Source organism: Thalia democratica, chromosome 3 (genome assembly GCF_965202585.1).
Source record: "Thalia democratica chromosome 3, ktThaDemo2.hap1.1, whole genome shotgun sequence".
NCBI classification, from domain to species: Eukaryota; Metazoa; Chordata; class Thaliacea; order Salpida; family Salpidae; genus Thalia; species Thalia democratica.
The window spans coordinates 60,930,378-60,948,467 of record NC_139167.1 but is presented as its reverse complement, the minus strand read 5'-3'; the positions used below and the strand labels follow the sequence as shown (position 1 = coordinate 60,948,467).

At 23.8% G+C, this 18,090-nt stretch overlaps 1 protein-coding gene across 1 annotated transcript; it reads left to right on the top strand.

The window, feature by feature from the left end:
- The first annotated feature begins 340 nt into the window (after window positions 1–340).
- On the top strand, window positions 341–1,347 carry LOC145832472 (uncharacterized). Its single transcript, XM_082939788.1, has 4 exons — window positions 341–352; window positions 447–581; window positions 839–988; window positions 1,159–1,347. The coding sequence occupies exons 1-4, from the start codon at window positions 341–343 to the stop codon at window positions 1,345–1,347; spliced, it is 486 nt and encodes a 161-aa protein (XP_082795914.1).
- Window positions 1,348–18,090: the final 16,743 nt, after the last annotated feature.

Genomic DNA, 18,090 nt, shown 5'->3' with positions numbered 1-18,090 from the left:
AAATTTACAAATTTATCAGTCGACTTTAAGCACATTTTCAAGTATTTTTACACTATCAACTAAAAAAGTATTTTTTAATTTTGCAAACTTGTTTAATAAAAAACTTATTCAAATTAATTCAATTTACTTTAATTATACTATTTTTGTAATATAACTAACTTAACGTTTAGTTTTTTTGTATGAAGATAATCAGGATTTTAGAAACTTGTAATAATTTTAGTAACTTTATAAAAAGTTTGAATTTATAAAATTTTGTTAAAACAAACTAATAAAGTTTTCCAAAAAGTTATCTGGTAATATCTATAACAACTTTGTTTAGTATAACTAATAATTTTCTAATATGTCTTTTAGAGTACCAAGTTTCATATGATCTTGACATTTTTTGATCACAAAACTTGCTTAAAATATTAAACTTTTATTTTTACTCAAACAAATAATAACTACAGTCGAAATCAGAAATAGTTGATAATGCAAAACGCGATGAGCTTTTATCTTTCCTCAATCTACTCGTTAAACTTCGACACGAAGACAGAGATGTGTTGATGCGAACTAAAAAAATGCAAACTTCCCAACTCAGAGAGGTTTGTTTTTTTCTTTTATTTATAACAAGAGTTTTCTTTTATTAACAAAGTCTAGAGAATTAATTTAGGTTTATCTATTTTATTTTTTAAACTCAAAAAAAAATTTGTACTAATCTAAAATATTCAAAAAAATAACATATATCCTTAGTTCTAAACTAATATTTTTAGGATTTTTGTAAATCCCTAACAATAAACTGAACCGATCTATTTTTATAGTGTTTTTCTTATTACTAAAAACTTTAATGTATTTTTTACAGAAACTAGCAGACAATATTTACATGTTTGATGACGCAATTAAGAAAATAAAATGGATTGAAAATGAGAACAGCTTACTGAAGTCAGAAGTGAACATCATGCATAATTGCAGTCAAGAAAAATGCAAAACTATCAAGTCACTTGAAATAAAGGTTTGTAATAATTATATTTGCTTGTTCATTTGGATTATTTACAACACCCTAATTTGCATTACTTAGAATATTTTATTTATAGTTTTTTAATAATAAGTTTTTTTTTTAATTGTATCTTAGATAAAAGCAACATAATTGATTTTGAAAACTTAAACTTTATTTAAAATCAGGAGGAGAGTTACAAAAAAGAAAAAGACGAATTGAAATTAAAGCTTAAAAACGAAGTTGAATTAAAAGAAATGCTAATATCTGAAAACAACAAATTAAAAGAAGAAGTTTCTGAAAAAGATAATAAGATAAAATTGATTGAACAAAAATATGAAGACCTAATTAGGAAAATGTCTAATAAGAAAAAATAAATTCAAGTTAAAATTGTTAAATAATTACATATATACTTTAGATACTAACTTTTCAAGGTTAAAAACTTTTTTTTTAAATTTAGATTTTTTATTACATAATTAATTACAAGTAGCGTTAATATTTCCTGTTTTTTGTTTAAAGTTATGAATAGAATTTTTTTTTTATAAAAAAAACTTACATTTTTGCAAACCTCTTTTAAGCTAAGTATTAAGTAATTAGATTTTTCAATTCTAAAATACATACTTGGCTTTTTGACATTTAATGTGTTTTTTTTTTAAACCAGCTTAAGTTTTTGATATCAAAATATTTTAAAATCAAACTAAACTTAATGTAGCTTATATTTAATTTTTTTTTTAATCAGTTTTTTTCAAAATTCAATTACTACTATTGTTGCACAAAACTTAAAAAGATTTACTTATTTATATTTGAGTTATTGAACTTGGTATTTGTTTTTGCTATTAATCATGAAAACCAAAGTTGATAGGTATTTTTAAGATAACAAACTAACATTAGATTACTTAAAATGTTTTAATTAGGCTTCTTCTGAGTTTTGTTGATACATTTATGACGTAATGTTTTCTATTGTTTTCAATTGTTTAATTTTTTTTTTAATTTTCACTTAAATGATTTTAAATTTTTAAGAATTTACATATAAACAAGTTGAAACAACGAGTAATATAAAATTTTTAGAAATATATTTTTACCATAACTAGTACTTAATAAACAATTAATGATTTACTTTTAATCAAAATTCTTAATCTAAACAGGTCTTTTGACTAAAATATTCGATTAAAACCAGTTTTTAACAAATTTTTTTACTGTTCCATTTTTTGTTAAGTTTTTATCACTATTTTTAACTTGAATGTGTACAGATAAATGTTCTGCAATTTGATATAGTACAAAAATCTACTTAGACCGAAAGTCTTTGAGTAAATAAGATTTGTTTATTTTCTCAACTAGCTTATTTTACAGATGTTTTTTTTTTCTTTTATAGGTAATTTATACTGAAATTTAGTTTAATTTATTTGTAGCTGCTTATAATGAGTTGAACTTGGTAATGATTTAGTAATTTTTTCTGTACTTTGTCTGATTTCGTATTGATTTTTTTACTGAATAAATATTGAAGTATAAAACAAAATAGCTGAAGTTATCAATTTAATTATAATAATTTAATGTTAAAATGTCATAATAATAATATTTAAAATTTAAAACTATAATTTAAAATATGCAACGATTGACGGTTTACATTTTAAGAAAGATTTGTTGAAAAAAGTATTGATAAATAAAAAAGAAACAGTGGCGTTAAATGTTGTAGCTTTTTTTTTATTTTACTAGCTAAAATTTGATTGCAGAACTTTAACTTATATTGTGATAAAATAACAGAAATAAAAATTTTGATTAAAAACAAAATAAAATACACTATTATAACTTAAAAAACACAGTATACAGCAATAAAACTATTGTGTTAGCAAGTAAGGATATTTAAACTGTCAGCGATTATAATCTTTCTAAGCAGTTTTTTTTTAATCTAGGTGTATATTGGGTTATTACAAAAAATTGAAAACTTTAACTGTAAAGTTTATTAATTTTCCATATTTATTTACACTAGTAATTTGTCGAACAGTTGAAACCAGACTTGTTAAAATGCTAATTATTACTATGGTAATTAAGCAATCAAGCGTATAAAATTTGGTTTGTTTTGAGTTATTAATTTCACGCTCGAGTAAACAAAGCAGTGCTTTTTAACATGTCTGGTTGAAACTAAAGGTTTAGACTATTAGTTCATTAAGTTGTCAATTTTGTGAAGTTAGTTACATGCTCATCGTATTGTAAACCTTAAAGATTAAGTTAATCAGGTTTTTGCTTACTAGCAATTTAAGTTATAAGCTGAGTTTGATTCAATCACTAATTTCACTATTCATTATAAGCTTCAAATTTATTAAAATATTAAATTGTTCAATTTTCTTAGTTATAGTAAAGATTGTCAGAAAAGTTAATTGAATTTTTGCAGACAATTAGCCTAGAACAGCGGTTATTAACCTATTCTACATGTTTTACCCCTTTTTGAAAAGTTATTTTTAAACTTAAGACCAAAATATGAAACATTATTTAAATTTTAGAAACTTTTTTTTTTTGAACTTTAAGCTTATTTAATGTAGCATATCGTTAAATTTAAAGAGTTTGCTTCAGTTTTAAAAAGTTGCTATATAATCCTAATTTGTAAGTTCAAACATAATTAATAAACACTAATTTACATAACCTTTAATAAAGAAAGTTTACCCCTAAAACAAAGGAACTTATTCCCAGGGGTAATTTTGTCCTAGGTTTAGAATTGCTGGTTTCGAAAGTCTTTTTGTTGGTATTTTGTGTATTTATTATTTTATTTATTTATTATTTTATTAGTTTATTTAATATTTTGACAATCTTTTTTACGATGACTTCATCAAAATACTTTTGTGTAATTTCATAAAAAAGACGTTTTTCATTCAAAAAATACATGATTATCAGTAACTAGCAGCTTCTCCAGGTTTGATGCTAAACAATTTCGCAACCAGACTGCGAAAGAAGCTGTGCCGTTGGATTTTGTGTTGTAAAAGTATTTAATTTGGGCCATGTTAGAGCAAGTGCTTGGAGTAGATCCTAAAATGTTCAGTATGGAAACTTTTGATAAGTCTTTGGGACAGTTGGCGCAAACATTGCGCATTATTGCTCAATCGGAAGTGAGGCAGGAAGCGTTTGAACTAGAAAAAACAGGACTTGTTTTCGGATGGTGAATGTTAAAACTGTAGTTTGAGGTTTTTTTGAGGTTTTTTGACGATTTGTACGAATATTGCGTGGCGTGGTTTGATTTATAAACATCTGTTGATTTGATTTCAGAGGCATCTGTTAACTTGCTTTCCTTTAATAATTTATTTGCTGGTTTACGTTTCTCTCTAAAAATATCAATGCTACTAAACGAGAAGATTATTTTGTATACCTCGATTAAAGAACTTTATTCTGTAAAACAGTAAATTAAAAATCGTACTTTTCTTAATTATTAGTGTAGTTCATATCTATAACATTATATTTTTTATAAAAAAGTGATAACTGGAAGATGAAAGTCATAAAAACTAAGCGTAGATTTAAGCAAATACTTAAACTCACCTTATACCACCAATACTTTAATCATTTAAGGTTAATAGAATATCAAAAGTTTTACTATCTGATATAAGAACAAAATCAGTTTTGATGGATTTACCACCGATACAACTAGCAACCTTTAAAAGTAGAGCGAAGAATTTAATCTCATTTTATAAAATGATTCATTGAACTTTGGAAAATGACGTAACTAAATTTAAACAACAACTCCAGTTATCATTATAACTGACGCGTATAAGTAGCAAGTATTGTAGTATATATGACTGATAACAGAAATCATTCATACAATTAACAACAACAGAATCGTATAATGATTCCTATTTTCTCCTATTTTGTTTTTATTTTAATCAAAATAGACTGTTCTACACACTGAATAATTTATTTAAAATTTATAAGTTTTATGATTGAATAATCTTTTCTTCACTAAAATCTACTAAACTAAGTTGCAGTTTTATATCTTGTTAATATTAGTCAGTAATACTTTCTTAGCTTATTATTTTTATTGCACTCTTTTTGTATAAACTTAATTTTATTTTAAAAGAGTTTAAACTTTGTTTTGCTTACTTTATTTTTCTATTGTATGAACTTTGTTTGTGTTAAGTTGTACACAGAACGATGTAAAAGTAACTGCTCAATAAAACAGTCTGACAAATATTTTTACGAACAACACTACAGTTTTATTAAACTTTATTAAAGATGTTTTGAAAAAAGTATGTGCGCATGAATTAATTAACTTTTATTTTACAAAACAATATTATAAAAATAATGCAACTTATTCTATTTGCAAAACATTTAGTAACTTTAAGTAATTCAGAAAAACTAACTTAAAATCACACAAAATTATAATATGAAACTAGTTCTGAGAATAGAATAGTTTGAAGTTATAATTTAAGTATAAAGTATGCTTTACTAAGTATGCTTAAAAAGTATGCTTAACTAACTTTTATATCTTTTTGTTTTACACGTTTCATTCTATTTTTAGAAAGTTAGTTGTAGTACTAAGCATAATTTGGTTCAAAAATATTTTTATTTAACAAAACTGAATATTAAGCAGTTTTTAGTAGTCTAATTCATGAAATATTCCAATAATTGTTTTAAGAAATTTATCAAGAATTACAATACTAATGCCCGTGTTAAAGGCATCGAAATACCAGTTTTTAAATTACAAACTTAAACATTTGAATCAATGTTTGGAAAACTATAAAACAATTGTCGAATACAGCTTGCACCCAACAAAACACTAACTACAGCATGCTCACTTTTTGTTTCAATCATAGTAGGTAAACAATTCCTTTAATTTTTATAATTACTTAATTTTTCTAAAGAATTTATTTAATAATAGTCATTATCTCTTCCATTGACAACAACAGCCGCAAAATCTTTTGCTACATTTAAACTACATGTCATGTGTTACTACTAAATATAAAGAAAAATACGAAATAAGAATTATTTCATGATTTGAATACTTTCTTTGACTAAAAAATGCAAAAATTTTGTAGTTTTGAAAAAAATTAACTTATTAATAAACAATTACTGCAACAAGACCTTTTCTTACTTTGCCCATATTAGTAATTCCAGATGTATTTGTTTTGAAAATAAATTTTAAAAAGACACTACTTACTTTACCAATTTTTCGTTTTATTTTTTACCAAAAGCTAGTATGTATAATTTAATCGAAAATAAATCTAAAAACTGACGTGGATTTGCCATTGATGTAAACTTATTAACATCTTATCAAACACTAACAACTGATAAAACTAATGAAGTACTTTATAAATTTTAAAGTTTTTCATCGTAGACCTTTCAGAAACTACTGTTACTAAAAAAATCTTAAATATAGAAAAATATCTTTGTAGAAACTGTTTTTATTTATTAAAAATAAGTTCTAGCTAATGGGATTATATTTTCAAACTCTCCATATTTTTATAATTTATTAAATTATATCATAACCAAAAATTTTTAAATTTATAAAACTTTTGTCTACCAATAATTTTTACTACTATAAATATATATAATTAAAAATAATTATATAAAAAATTAACTATATTTATCTTTTAATTTTATATATAATTAGTAAATGTACAAAATCGTGAACTTGTTGTAACAAAATAGGTAGTATAATAATTTTTGTACTCGTTTATCAGGAAAATAATTGTAATGAAAAAGTTTAAGTTTTAAATAAAAAATAAGTAACTACTTCTTTTATTAAAATGATTTTAAAGTTGATGAAACAAAAATTTTAAAACATTTTAATAAGAAAATTCATTACTGAGAAACTTTAAATTTTAGAAGTTTTGCTTCTTTAATTATATTTAAAACTATTTAAATTTGTACTTATTTTCTTAAAAGTTGTTTCCCTAAGAAGAAACTTTTTATGTCTCATAATATTTTATTGTAGTTCTTATCTGAAATAAAACTTTGTATAGATCTATTATGTTTTATAATATTTTTGTAGAAAACTATTATTTGTTAGGTTTTTTTTATATGCAAACTATATAAATAAAATTACATAGGTTCTGATTCACTTTTTAAAGCCAGTAAAATAACATTTTCACAGTAAAATAAATGTTTTAGAACACTTTAAGAAATATTTAAATTAAGTGAACATAATGCATCTTAAACAAGACGTTTTCTTTTCGAATTTATGCGGATTTTTAACTAAATAAATGTATTAAAAATTGTTTGCTATTGCACCTGTGTGCGATTGCACCTATACTGTAACAAGTATATTATAATAACTACTTTTTAAACTAATATTTTTGTAATTTTAAAAATACATCTAAAACATAGTTAGGACAGTTTTTTAGCTGGTTTGCTTTAATGTTTTTTCAGATACTTAGTTTTTTGACATCTTAAGCTTGTGGAATTTATATACATATTTTGTTTTTAAATTAATCATAGTATATGACAATAAATATTATAAAAGAACACAAGTATTATTATAGTTTATTGAACGAAAAAAAAAAACGATGCTCAAAATATTTGGTTCTAGAACCTGGTGCACAAAGAACCTTTCGATTATCTAGTCGCACATCACGGATACCTTTTTACGTCTTGTCCAGGACAGTACATTTAAAAAAAAGTTAGGATAACAAAAAATCGCAATAGTTATAAAGCAATAAAGTGTTACGAAAACTGACAAAAAGTTAAAAAAAAAATTGTAAAGAAAAAATTAGGAAATTAATAATAAACTTAACTTTTATCACAGGGACTTTTCTTGAGTTCCTTCTAAACTTATTCTGGGTAAAGATGACAGAATTTCAAAACATGTAATCAAAAAACCTGTTACTACTTTAGCTTCAAACTTTTAGATGACTGAGAAGGTTAAAAGTTATATTTAATCTTATTTAATTTGTTGTTCCAATGTTAAATGATGATGAAACGGTTCATAACACAAAAAAATCTACTACAAGCTAATATCTAATATTAAGATTCTAGTAAAAATATAAAATTATTAAGGTCAAAATCACATTTATTTAGATTTGCCTGGACCTCATTGATACTTTTCACAAACCATCTCTTCAGATCAGCAGGACAATCATCTTGTTCATTCTGTCCTGAACAAATTATATAAGTAAAAAGCGATGATAAAGAGATGATAAAAAAATTATGCATACTAATTTCATTTCAGTTGATTGTAAATAAGAAAGAGAGCTTTATAGATAATAATAAATGTGAATGTAAAATATTTTAGAAAAATCACTGTGCTTTGATGTATTTACAATTTAAAAAAAAGAAAGTTTTTTTAGTGCTTAGTATTAGTTAACGTATAAGTATTTCTAAAATTATTTTAAAATTGTTACTTTTCTCAAGTTCATCTATTATTCTTTTATCTTCAATTTGTTCTGGCGTTAGATCATCCATTTCAAACACTCTGTGATAACTATTGAAAACTAAAACAAGGATTAAGACAATTATTTAAAAATTATAAAGCAAAATTGCAACTTTTTAAACAAATAACAAGTACGTGTTAATAATTTAACTTATATTTTTAAAACAAATGTTACAAACTTATAATGATTTGTGTTAATGTTAATAGAACAGACTAAAACAATAACAAAACTTAGCTTAACAGCTTATTATACATTATAAAGTTTAAAATACAGTAAAAATAAAAAAATATATTTATAAGATATTAAAAATAAAAGTTGCAAACGTAGTATATTTACTTTTTATTTTTCTAACTATAACATCTAATGTAATTATGTAAATACAATCAATATATTTTACATTATACGATGAACTTTACTGTAAACTTATTAGTAATATACTGATTATTAAAAATATTAAATATAGAAAATAGTTGTAGACAAGTTACATTACAAAGAGTAAATAAAAATGATTATGTAAAATTTCCGTGGTTTTGACAAGTTTTGTAAAATAAAATAAAAATGTTTTAAGAGCATAAATTGATAATGTTTGTTAATAATTTTATTTTGTATGATTTCGAATAGTTTTTTTATTAATATTTAGACAACTAGTTGGTCTATAAACTTACGTAATATCTATATAAGAAGTGTTATTAAGTATTTAAAAGGAAAATATGTTTTATTTTGTATCACATTACTGCTGATGAACCGATAAAAATAACTTTTTAACAAATAAGCCTTTTAGTGGAAAAGTCCTGAGTTGAATATTGTAAGGGTGTGAATAAAGTTTTGAAATATATTTGTTTAAAGTAAAAGCTATGTTTTAATCAGACTAATATATAACCAAAAGTGTTAATTTATTTCTTAATAACTATGAGTAAAAAATACTTTCTATGAATTAATCAAGTAAACCTTATAATATGATTTAAGTAAAAGTTTCTTCATTCTAACTTCTTTGTTTTTTTATTTTGATATGTTCCTATTTTTCTGATAGTAAGATAAATAGGACTTTTGTAAATAAAAAAAGATAGCATAAAGTTTAAATTGTTTTTTAGCAGTTTACTTGATTGTTATATATACAAAAAACTAAGACAAAATGAATTTAAGCCAAGTAACTTTAAATTATTTACTGATAAATAAAGTATACCCATACAGACAATAATAGTCCTACTAGTAAAAAATAAAATACATATACTGTTGTAATGATTCTTTTGCTAAATGTTACTAAATGACCTCATAAATATTTTCTTATGATAAATTCTCGCAGCATTTAAAAGAAAAAAACACATATCCTGGCTATTTATTTTAAGTTTTTATGTTGATATTTTGTATTTTAAACTATTAGTGTTTTAAGTCACTGGGCATTTTTATTAAAATAAACATAAGTTTTACTTAACTCAAACAAAAAGTTCAATGTTTTTTAAAAAGTAGACAAAATGAGAGTTTTTCGTTGTGTATTAGAGTTTATTGAAAAATATTAATAAAATTTAAAGAAAATATACATTACTGGTTCTTCGTTTAAATAAATTTGTAATGATTTAAACTGCTTTTAAAGCTTTCTGAGACATGTTTATTAAAATTTGGGAATACTACAAAGCAGCATTTAATGCATTTTATAAGATAAGTTAAATTTAGATTATCAAAATATCAGTTAAAGCATTTTCATTCAAATTAAATAGTTTTGCTTAAAATTAATAATAAAATTTTAAAGTTTATTTAAATCTTTATAAAATACATTATTTATGTAAAAACAATATTGTTATTAAGTTAAAATAAATTTCATTGATATATAAACTTTTATTCTGTGCTTATAAATTCCAACAACTATCTATCAAAAACAAACTATAATTTATTTTGTTAAAGTTTACCAACAAACGTACATAAGAATCTAGTATAGTTTTTTGTTTTTCATTAATTAAGTAAGGTTACAGAGTGTTTTATTAAAAAATGTTGCATAACTAATTCAATTATTTATTATAAGATTTTACTACTTAAAGTTTAGATCTCTTTAATAATATAACAAACTTTTCCGTCCTTAACAAGTATAATCAGTTAAACTAAAAAATATAAAACATAAATTTGCTTAAAATGTAACTTTACTTTAAATTTATGCAATAAAGTAAATAACCTAAATAGATTTTTTTTTTACTAATTTTAGAGCTTTTAAAAAAACTAGTTATAAACTTAGGTAATTAGGTTTTGTTAACATTCTGTTCTAATTTGCAAAAACAATTTTAAAGTTTATTACCTAAATTGTAATAAAAGTTTTCATACTTTTGTATAATAACTTAGAAGGTTACTAATGAGTTTAAGTTTTAAAAAATTTCTATATTAACAAAGTATTCACTATTCGATACAATCTAATACCTACTTTTATAAGTTAAAGTACTACTAATGTTTAAATTTATTAAATATACCATTACAATAAAACAAATTATTAAACATTTTTTAGATTACCTTTGGTTACAACAACTTTTCAACGCAGTTACAATAACACATATTATGGTTTAACAAATAATTTTCTGTAAAGCAATAGAGTTCTATGAATGCTGAGTAAAATAACAATAAAATAGCTAGCTAAATTCACATCAATATTTTTATTTATTAATTCAAACTTTAATAGTCCGAAAATTTAGTTTATATTTAGTTTATATTATATTATTTATAACTTCACTAAAAAGCAATAACTCATTTTATTTTTGTCCTAACTTTATATTTTTTTTTGTAATATTAGGAAAGATGCACTTTAAAAGTGTTAGATATACTAAATACTAAGCGTTCTGTAAAGAAAAATAAAAAATTATTAAATAAAAGTATTTAGTTTTAATGTTTTGAGAAAAGACTTCTACAACTGATTATATCGTTGAAAAAAAATAAGAAAGCTTAATTGAAATATTACTAACTATTTAAAGAAAAAGGACAAAGTTTATCAATACAGATTTAAATTCTTTTTAAAGCTGAACATCAATGTAAATTGATGAACAAAATCTTAAAGGCTGTTTCACGCTTAAACAATCACGTCTTGATGACTCTATGCCCTTTAAATGCTCCAAATCAAAACCAATTAAAATATACTGAATTACTCAATAAAATACAAAAACTTTTAATATAACATATTCAAAATTACAGATTTATTGTTAATATCCAACCAAAACAAAAATGGAAAAGTATCTCAAGATCGTCGCAATTATTTTACTATCGAACATTATAACATGTTGTGAGGGCACATTTGTCTACACAATAGACGGTGACGATGTGGCTGTAAACCAGCTGAGAACTCACGTTGTGGCGCATGAAAACAAAAACAAAACGCTGTTTTGCTACGTGGGTGGAGCTGAAAGATTGAAACTAGTTACCATCGACTGGTACTATCAGCCGGACGAAACTCAAGACACAAAAACGAACACTGGATGTCATGTTGTGGGCAGTAGAAGCAAAGAAAAGTGTGGAAAAAATAAAGATGCCGTGAATAATTATATGAAAAATTGGTGCTTGAAAACGGATTTCGACGAACATAAGTTGAACTTGGTGCTGAAAAACGTTCAAAAAAGAGACCAGGGTGTTTTTACTTGCGTGGTGAGAAACTATGGAACATGGGAAATTTTGTACGGTGGCTACGTATTGACTGTAGTCCCAGATAAAAAAATTAAAAAAACAACTAAAGCTGATCTGGAAATAAAACAAACGAGTAACTTTGACGTGAAAAAAGAACATACGACAAAAACGTACTTTAAAACCGAACAAACAACCAAAAGTGACTTAGAAATAGAAAAAAAACTAAAAGTGACTCGGAAATAGAACAAAAAACTAAAAGTGACTCGGAAATAGAATCAACAACTAAAAGTGACTCGGAAATAGAATCAACAACCAAAAGTGATCTCGAGATAAAACATACAACTTTAGCTGACTACAAAACAGTAAAAACAACCAAAAGTGACTCGGAAACAGAACACACAACTAAAAGTGTCTCAGAAATAGAACAAATAACTAGAGATGACTTAAAAGTGGAACAAAAAAAAAGTGAAGATGTTCTTGTTTTAATAATTGGTATCACATCAAGTATGATCGCTGTGACAGTAATGGTTTGTTTTGCCATTGCTAAGTGTAAAAAGAAAGTTCGATATTCGAAAAAGAGTTTTGACGCAGAAGCAAATTCTGGCGTAATTTAGGGAAAAGTAAAAGCATAAACTAATTTCATACAGAATTAAAGAAAAATAAAAGGCTTAACTTTATAAAATGTTATAAAGTAGTTTCGTATTATCATGTGGTAGGTACAAAATAACCTATAGACCAACATATTTCAATAAAAGTTCATTGTTTTCAGAAAAGTAGTGTAAAAGATTGCTGTATTTTAATAACAGTGATATTAGTTGTTCCTTTTACTTCCTTAAATTTAAATTATACAAATGCAATAACAAGTAGCATAAGTCTCTTAAATATTTTATTTTTTTGAACAATTTATAGTATAAAACGAGAAGTTGTGTGTGTATATCATTTATCAGTTCATAAAAAGTAATAAAACTTTTAGGTTAATATAAAAAGATAAGTTATTATTAAACTTGTTTACTTACCACAGTAGTACATTACATATTGTACATTCAGGAAATCTTTTTTTAAGTTCTCCTAAATTATAATCAACTACATAACTAACTGTTTTATTTTTATAAAATATTATTTTTAACAAAAAAAAACATATAAATTTAATTCCTAACTAAAAACAATGTAATATAATTTTTTGATCCAAATATTTTATCTATTACGCACCTTTATTTTAATATCTATATAAAGCATTAACAATCAGTAAACAGCTAAAATTACTTTACCTAAGCTTAAATGAAACCAATAGTATTTACATTGCACTAAAAATAATGATGCATTATTATAAATTGAAAACTAATATAGTATATTCAGCTAGTTTTTTAGATATCATGTACTATCCCTACTAACTATACACACTATATATTCGTACATATACTTTATAAGATTTGTTTTAAGGTAACTTTTTACCTTCTATGAAATGACTAAATTGTTTTTCTTATTAAATTGAATGTTGATAGAATATTTTAACATTGTACGTTTGTTAGTAAATACAATTCCTTTTAATAATTTTTAACTCTAAAATGGTTCAAAAGATAACACTGTTTAGATAAAAGCTAAGTAGGAGAAAACAACTGTTTAAGTAAACTCGTTTTTGTAATCAATAATTTTGATAACAAACAACATTTTTTTAACTGCTATAAATCGCCGTAATACTATATTTAAGTTCAATACAGCTATAACTGTAAACAAGTAGCATAAAAAAGTTTAACAAAAAAAAAACTATTAGAAAAAAAGAGTCATTATTAAAGAGTTTTTAATCTTTCGACGGAATTTCATGGTATACATGATCCTCGGCCTCACAAAAGTTTTGCAACTGAACCACATTCGGATTGCTTTCTACTACGTCATAACTTGTTTTTATGTTTGTTTTCCATTTTTATATTTTACTAGCTAAAATTTGATTGCAGAACTTTAACTTATATTGCGAAAAAAAGAAAAAAATATATTAATAAAAAACAACAAAAACTACACTATTATAACTTAAAAAACTACCGTATACAAAAATAAAACTATTGTGTTAGCAAGTAAGGATATTTAAACTGTCAGCGATTATAATCTTTCTAAGCAGTTTCTTTTTTATCTAGGTGTATATTGGGTTATTACAAAAATTTGAAAACTTTGACTCTAAAGTTTATTAATTTTTACCTATTTATTGCCACTTGTAACTTGTCGAACAGTTGAAACTAAAGGTTAAGACTATGAGCTCATTAAGTTGTCAATTTTGTAAAGTTAGTTACAGGCTTATCATAATGAAAACCTCAAAGATTAAGTTAATCAGGTTTTCAAGAAATTTTTTTTTGAACTGTAAGCTTATTTGATGTAGAATATCGTTAAATTTAACGAATTTACTTCATTTTTAAAAAGTTGCAATCTAATCCTAACTTATAAGTTCAAACAACATTAATAAACATTAATTTACATAATCTGTAATAAAGAAAATTTTGGGGTAATTTTGTCCTAGGTTTAGAATTGCTGGTTTCGAAGGTCTTTTTGTTGGTATTTTGGTTAAAAAAATATATTTTGACAATTTTTTTTACGATGACGTCATCAAAATACTTTTGTGTAATTTCATAAAAAAACGTTTTCCATTCAATGATACACATGATTAGCAGTAACTAGCAGCTTCTCCAAGTTGTTGCTAAATAATTTTTGTAACCAGACTGCGAAAGAAGCTGTGTCGATTGATTTTATGTTGTAAAATATTTAACTTGGGCTATGTTAGAACAAGTGCTTGGAGTAGTCCTTAATGTTCAGTATCGAAACTTTTGATAAGTCTTTGGGACAGTTGGTACAAACGTTGTGCGTTATTGCTCAATCCTGAATCGGTATTGAGGTAGGAGGCGTTTGAAAAAATAGGACTTGTTTTCGCATGGTGAATGTTGGAGAAGTAGTTTAATAATTATGCTTAATAGTTGCACAATCAGACTGCAAAAAAAAACTATGTAGATTGATTCTGTATTACAAAAGTAATTTGTTTGGGCCATGTTAGAACTAGTGCTTTAAGTAGATTCTTTATGTTGAGTATTGAAGCTACTGATTAATCTTTGTCACAGTTGGCATTATTGTACAATCCTGCTGAACCGGAAGTGTCGTTAAAGGCATTTGAACAAGAAAAAAAAAATCTGTATGCACATGATTTAGATGATGAATGGTAAAGCTGTAGTTTGGTGTTTGTTGATGGTTTCTGACGATGTGCATGAATATTAAATGATGTGGTTTGATTTAAAAACATCTCTTAATTTACTCGCGAAAGCAGTATTTCAACCAATTTGTAACTGAATTGTTTATGTTTTTGGAATAACATATTAGTTCTACGAAAGGACAAGATTATTTTGTATACCTTGATTAAAGACCTTTACTCTGAAAAATGTTAAAAATAAAACCTTTCTTTTTTTGATATTACTCCTTAATAACTATGAAAATAAAATACTTATTATGAAAATGTGGTTATTAGAAGTTGTAAGTCATTAAAACAAGGTGTCGAATTAAGAAAATACTTACACTCACCTACAAAACTAAATGGTTAATAAAAGCTCAGGCATATTTAAATTTTAGTTATAAGTTATTTACAAAAGTTATAAAATAATTTATGTTCCCATTTTAATTACAGTGTTGAAGAGTAAAAATTGCAACAAATATAACAAAACTATCTTAACTTACTTTGTATTAAGTTTAACTACTTGTGTCAATCGTTTTTTTTTTTTGTTTTATTTATTCAGATTCGTAAACATTTATTTTTAAAGGTTTGAAAATACTTGTAAGGCAATCATTATTTATTTTTGTATGAACTTTTAAAAAGTTACGATTACTAATTATTAGTCTTATCCAAACTTTTTTATATAATAAAAACAAGTTAAAACATACATCAGACTAAATAAACTTTCAGTTTTTTATGAAACTTCTTTAACTTTTACACGCAAGATAACACTTATGGATTTTTTGCTACAAGTGATTCATAAGAATACCATGTACTTTAATACAATTTATTTTATTCTGATGAGAATTTGCAATTAGTTTTGAATGATTAATATCAAAATCATTTATAATTCTTAAGTTGTTAAGACTATTTAATTCAAAATCATTATTATTTTAATATTATTATATTAAAAAAGAAGTTACTGTTTAACTTAATCAAATGTATATTTCTTAAAAGTTTACTTATTTTAAAATACAAAGTGGCATTATAGTTTTTTCATTAGTTTATACTTTTAAATTTATTTAATTAAGTGTCACACCTAGTTGAGACAATAAAGCTTGTACTTTCAAAATCATGAAAAATAAACTTTATAAAAGGTGCTAATTGTTTTTTTTTAGTTCTCCCAGGTTTTCTGATATTAAGGGATGCGGGTTTTTGGTCTTTTTTTAGTGTAAATTTAATAAAAATCAAATGAACGATTTTAATAATAAAAGATTGCTAAAGAAATACTGCACTGCATTGCAACTTTTTATGTTTTATGATAAATATACATTTTTGATTTTTAATTGTTTTTTATCTAAACTAAGTTTCACAAATTTAAGTATATAAATTTAAAATTTTAAAAACTATTACCCTTTTACTCAAATATGAAATTTAAGGTTATAACATGAAATTTTATTTAATGTTCATAATTTACTTTCTTAAATTTTTTGCAACACTGCAAAACAGAATTTATTTTATGATAGATCAAAATATCTTGATAAAAATAAGTTACTGAGTCCAGACCCTAAAATGTAACGTAAACATGTCAACAATATTAAATCAAAAGAAATCATTATTAATTAATGTCCACGACAAACACATCAACACAATAAACACTGACATGTTTATCTTTTAACTTTATCATTTTCTTTTAAGCTTTTACAAAAAAAAAAAAAGTTTAGAAAATTTTTCCTTTGATATACGCAAAACTTTTAAACTAGAAAACTTACAATGGTAACAACTTTTATATATCTAGTCTGAAAATGAAATAACTGAATATATACTTTATTTAAAATAGTTACAAATAAGATTAAAACCAAATATTTTGTAAAGTTTTTAAATATATTAAAATTTTTTAAATTTATAGAATTTTAAAAAGTTGAGTTTATATTACTTTTTGAATAACCTGATATAAAAAACTAAAACAACTCTGTCCTTTTTTTGAGTAATATAAAATAATTAAACCATTATGTTTAAAAAAAATATAGGGTTAAATAACGTTTAAAAATATTAAAATTTATGTAAGGAATTTTGACGTAAAAACTGTATTATTTTCCAACTAAAGGTAATATAAGCACTAGTCAGAAGTTTAAATCTGAAAAACACATTGTGGAAACACTATGGCTACTATTAGTTGTTAAAAAAAGTAAAAATAATTATAGTAATTTTACTCCATTTCTATGTTAGTTTTAAACGTTTTATAGTTTAGGAGTCTGAATAATAAATGTGAACTTTGCATTGTTTTAAAAAGTTCAATGTTTAAAGTCTTTTCTAGTGTCTTTTAACATGGCTTATCTTGTTAAAGTCACGGTGGCTGTAAAACGTGGAATTAGACAATTTAGGCGAAAAAAAATTAATGACTTTGAATTTCGAAATTTTCAAAGATAAAACTTGAAAAATTAAGGAATTTAGCAGCTTTAGAAAATTTCAACTAAGTGTCATTAATTCCATTTTACTATGAGAAAGTGGTTACACAGTTACTCGAGCCTGAAATTTAAAGTTTCAACATTCAAAGTTAATCTAACTTTCATAATTTACTTTCTTGAACTTTTGCAAAACTGCAAAGTAAAATTTATTTTATCAAAGTTAAATAAAACATTTTTTTTTAGATTTTTGATATATGGGCTTTAAAAAAATTTGTTTCTTAAGACTATATAGGTCAATGAAATTCTTGTAAACATGACTGCTACTCAAAATTTTTGCAAACCCTCTTTTTTATTATAATATTTATCACCCTTTTACATTATTATTATAGTTTTAAAATACATTAAGTTTATGAAAATAAAGTTTAATGCATTGAAGTTCAATATTGATCTAATTATTTTTTAGATTTAAAATTTTTGCTTCATAACTTTTAGCTTTAAACTTACTTTATACTTAAGACTGGTTTTGTGAAATTCTTATCTTTGAATTTTTGCACAAAAGTAAAATAGTGCACTATTTGACCCCAAGGTTGA

Bases quoted from the DNA above. Each gene is read 5' to 3' on its own strand.
- LOC145832472 (XM_082939788.1), top strand. The intron at 582-838 runs GTTTGTTTTTTT...TATTTTTTACAG, and splicing joins AAACTTCCCAACTCAGAGAG to AAACTAGCAGACAATATTTA. The intron at 989-1,158 runs GTTTGTAATAAT...ATTTAAAATCAG, and splicing joins TCAAGTCACTTGAAATAAAG to GAGGAGAGTTACAAAAAAGA.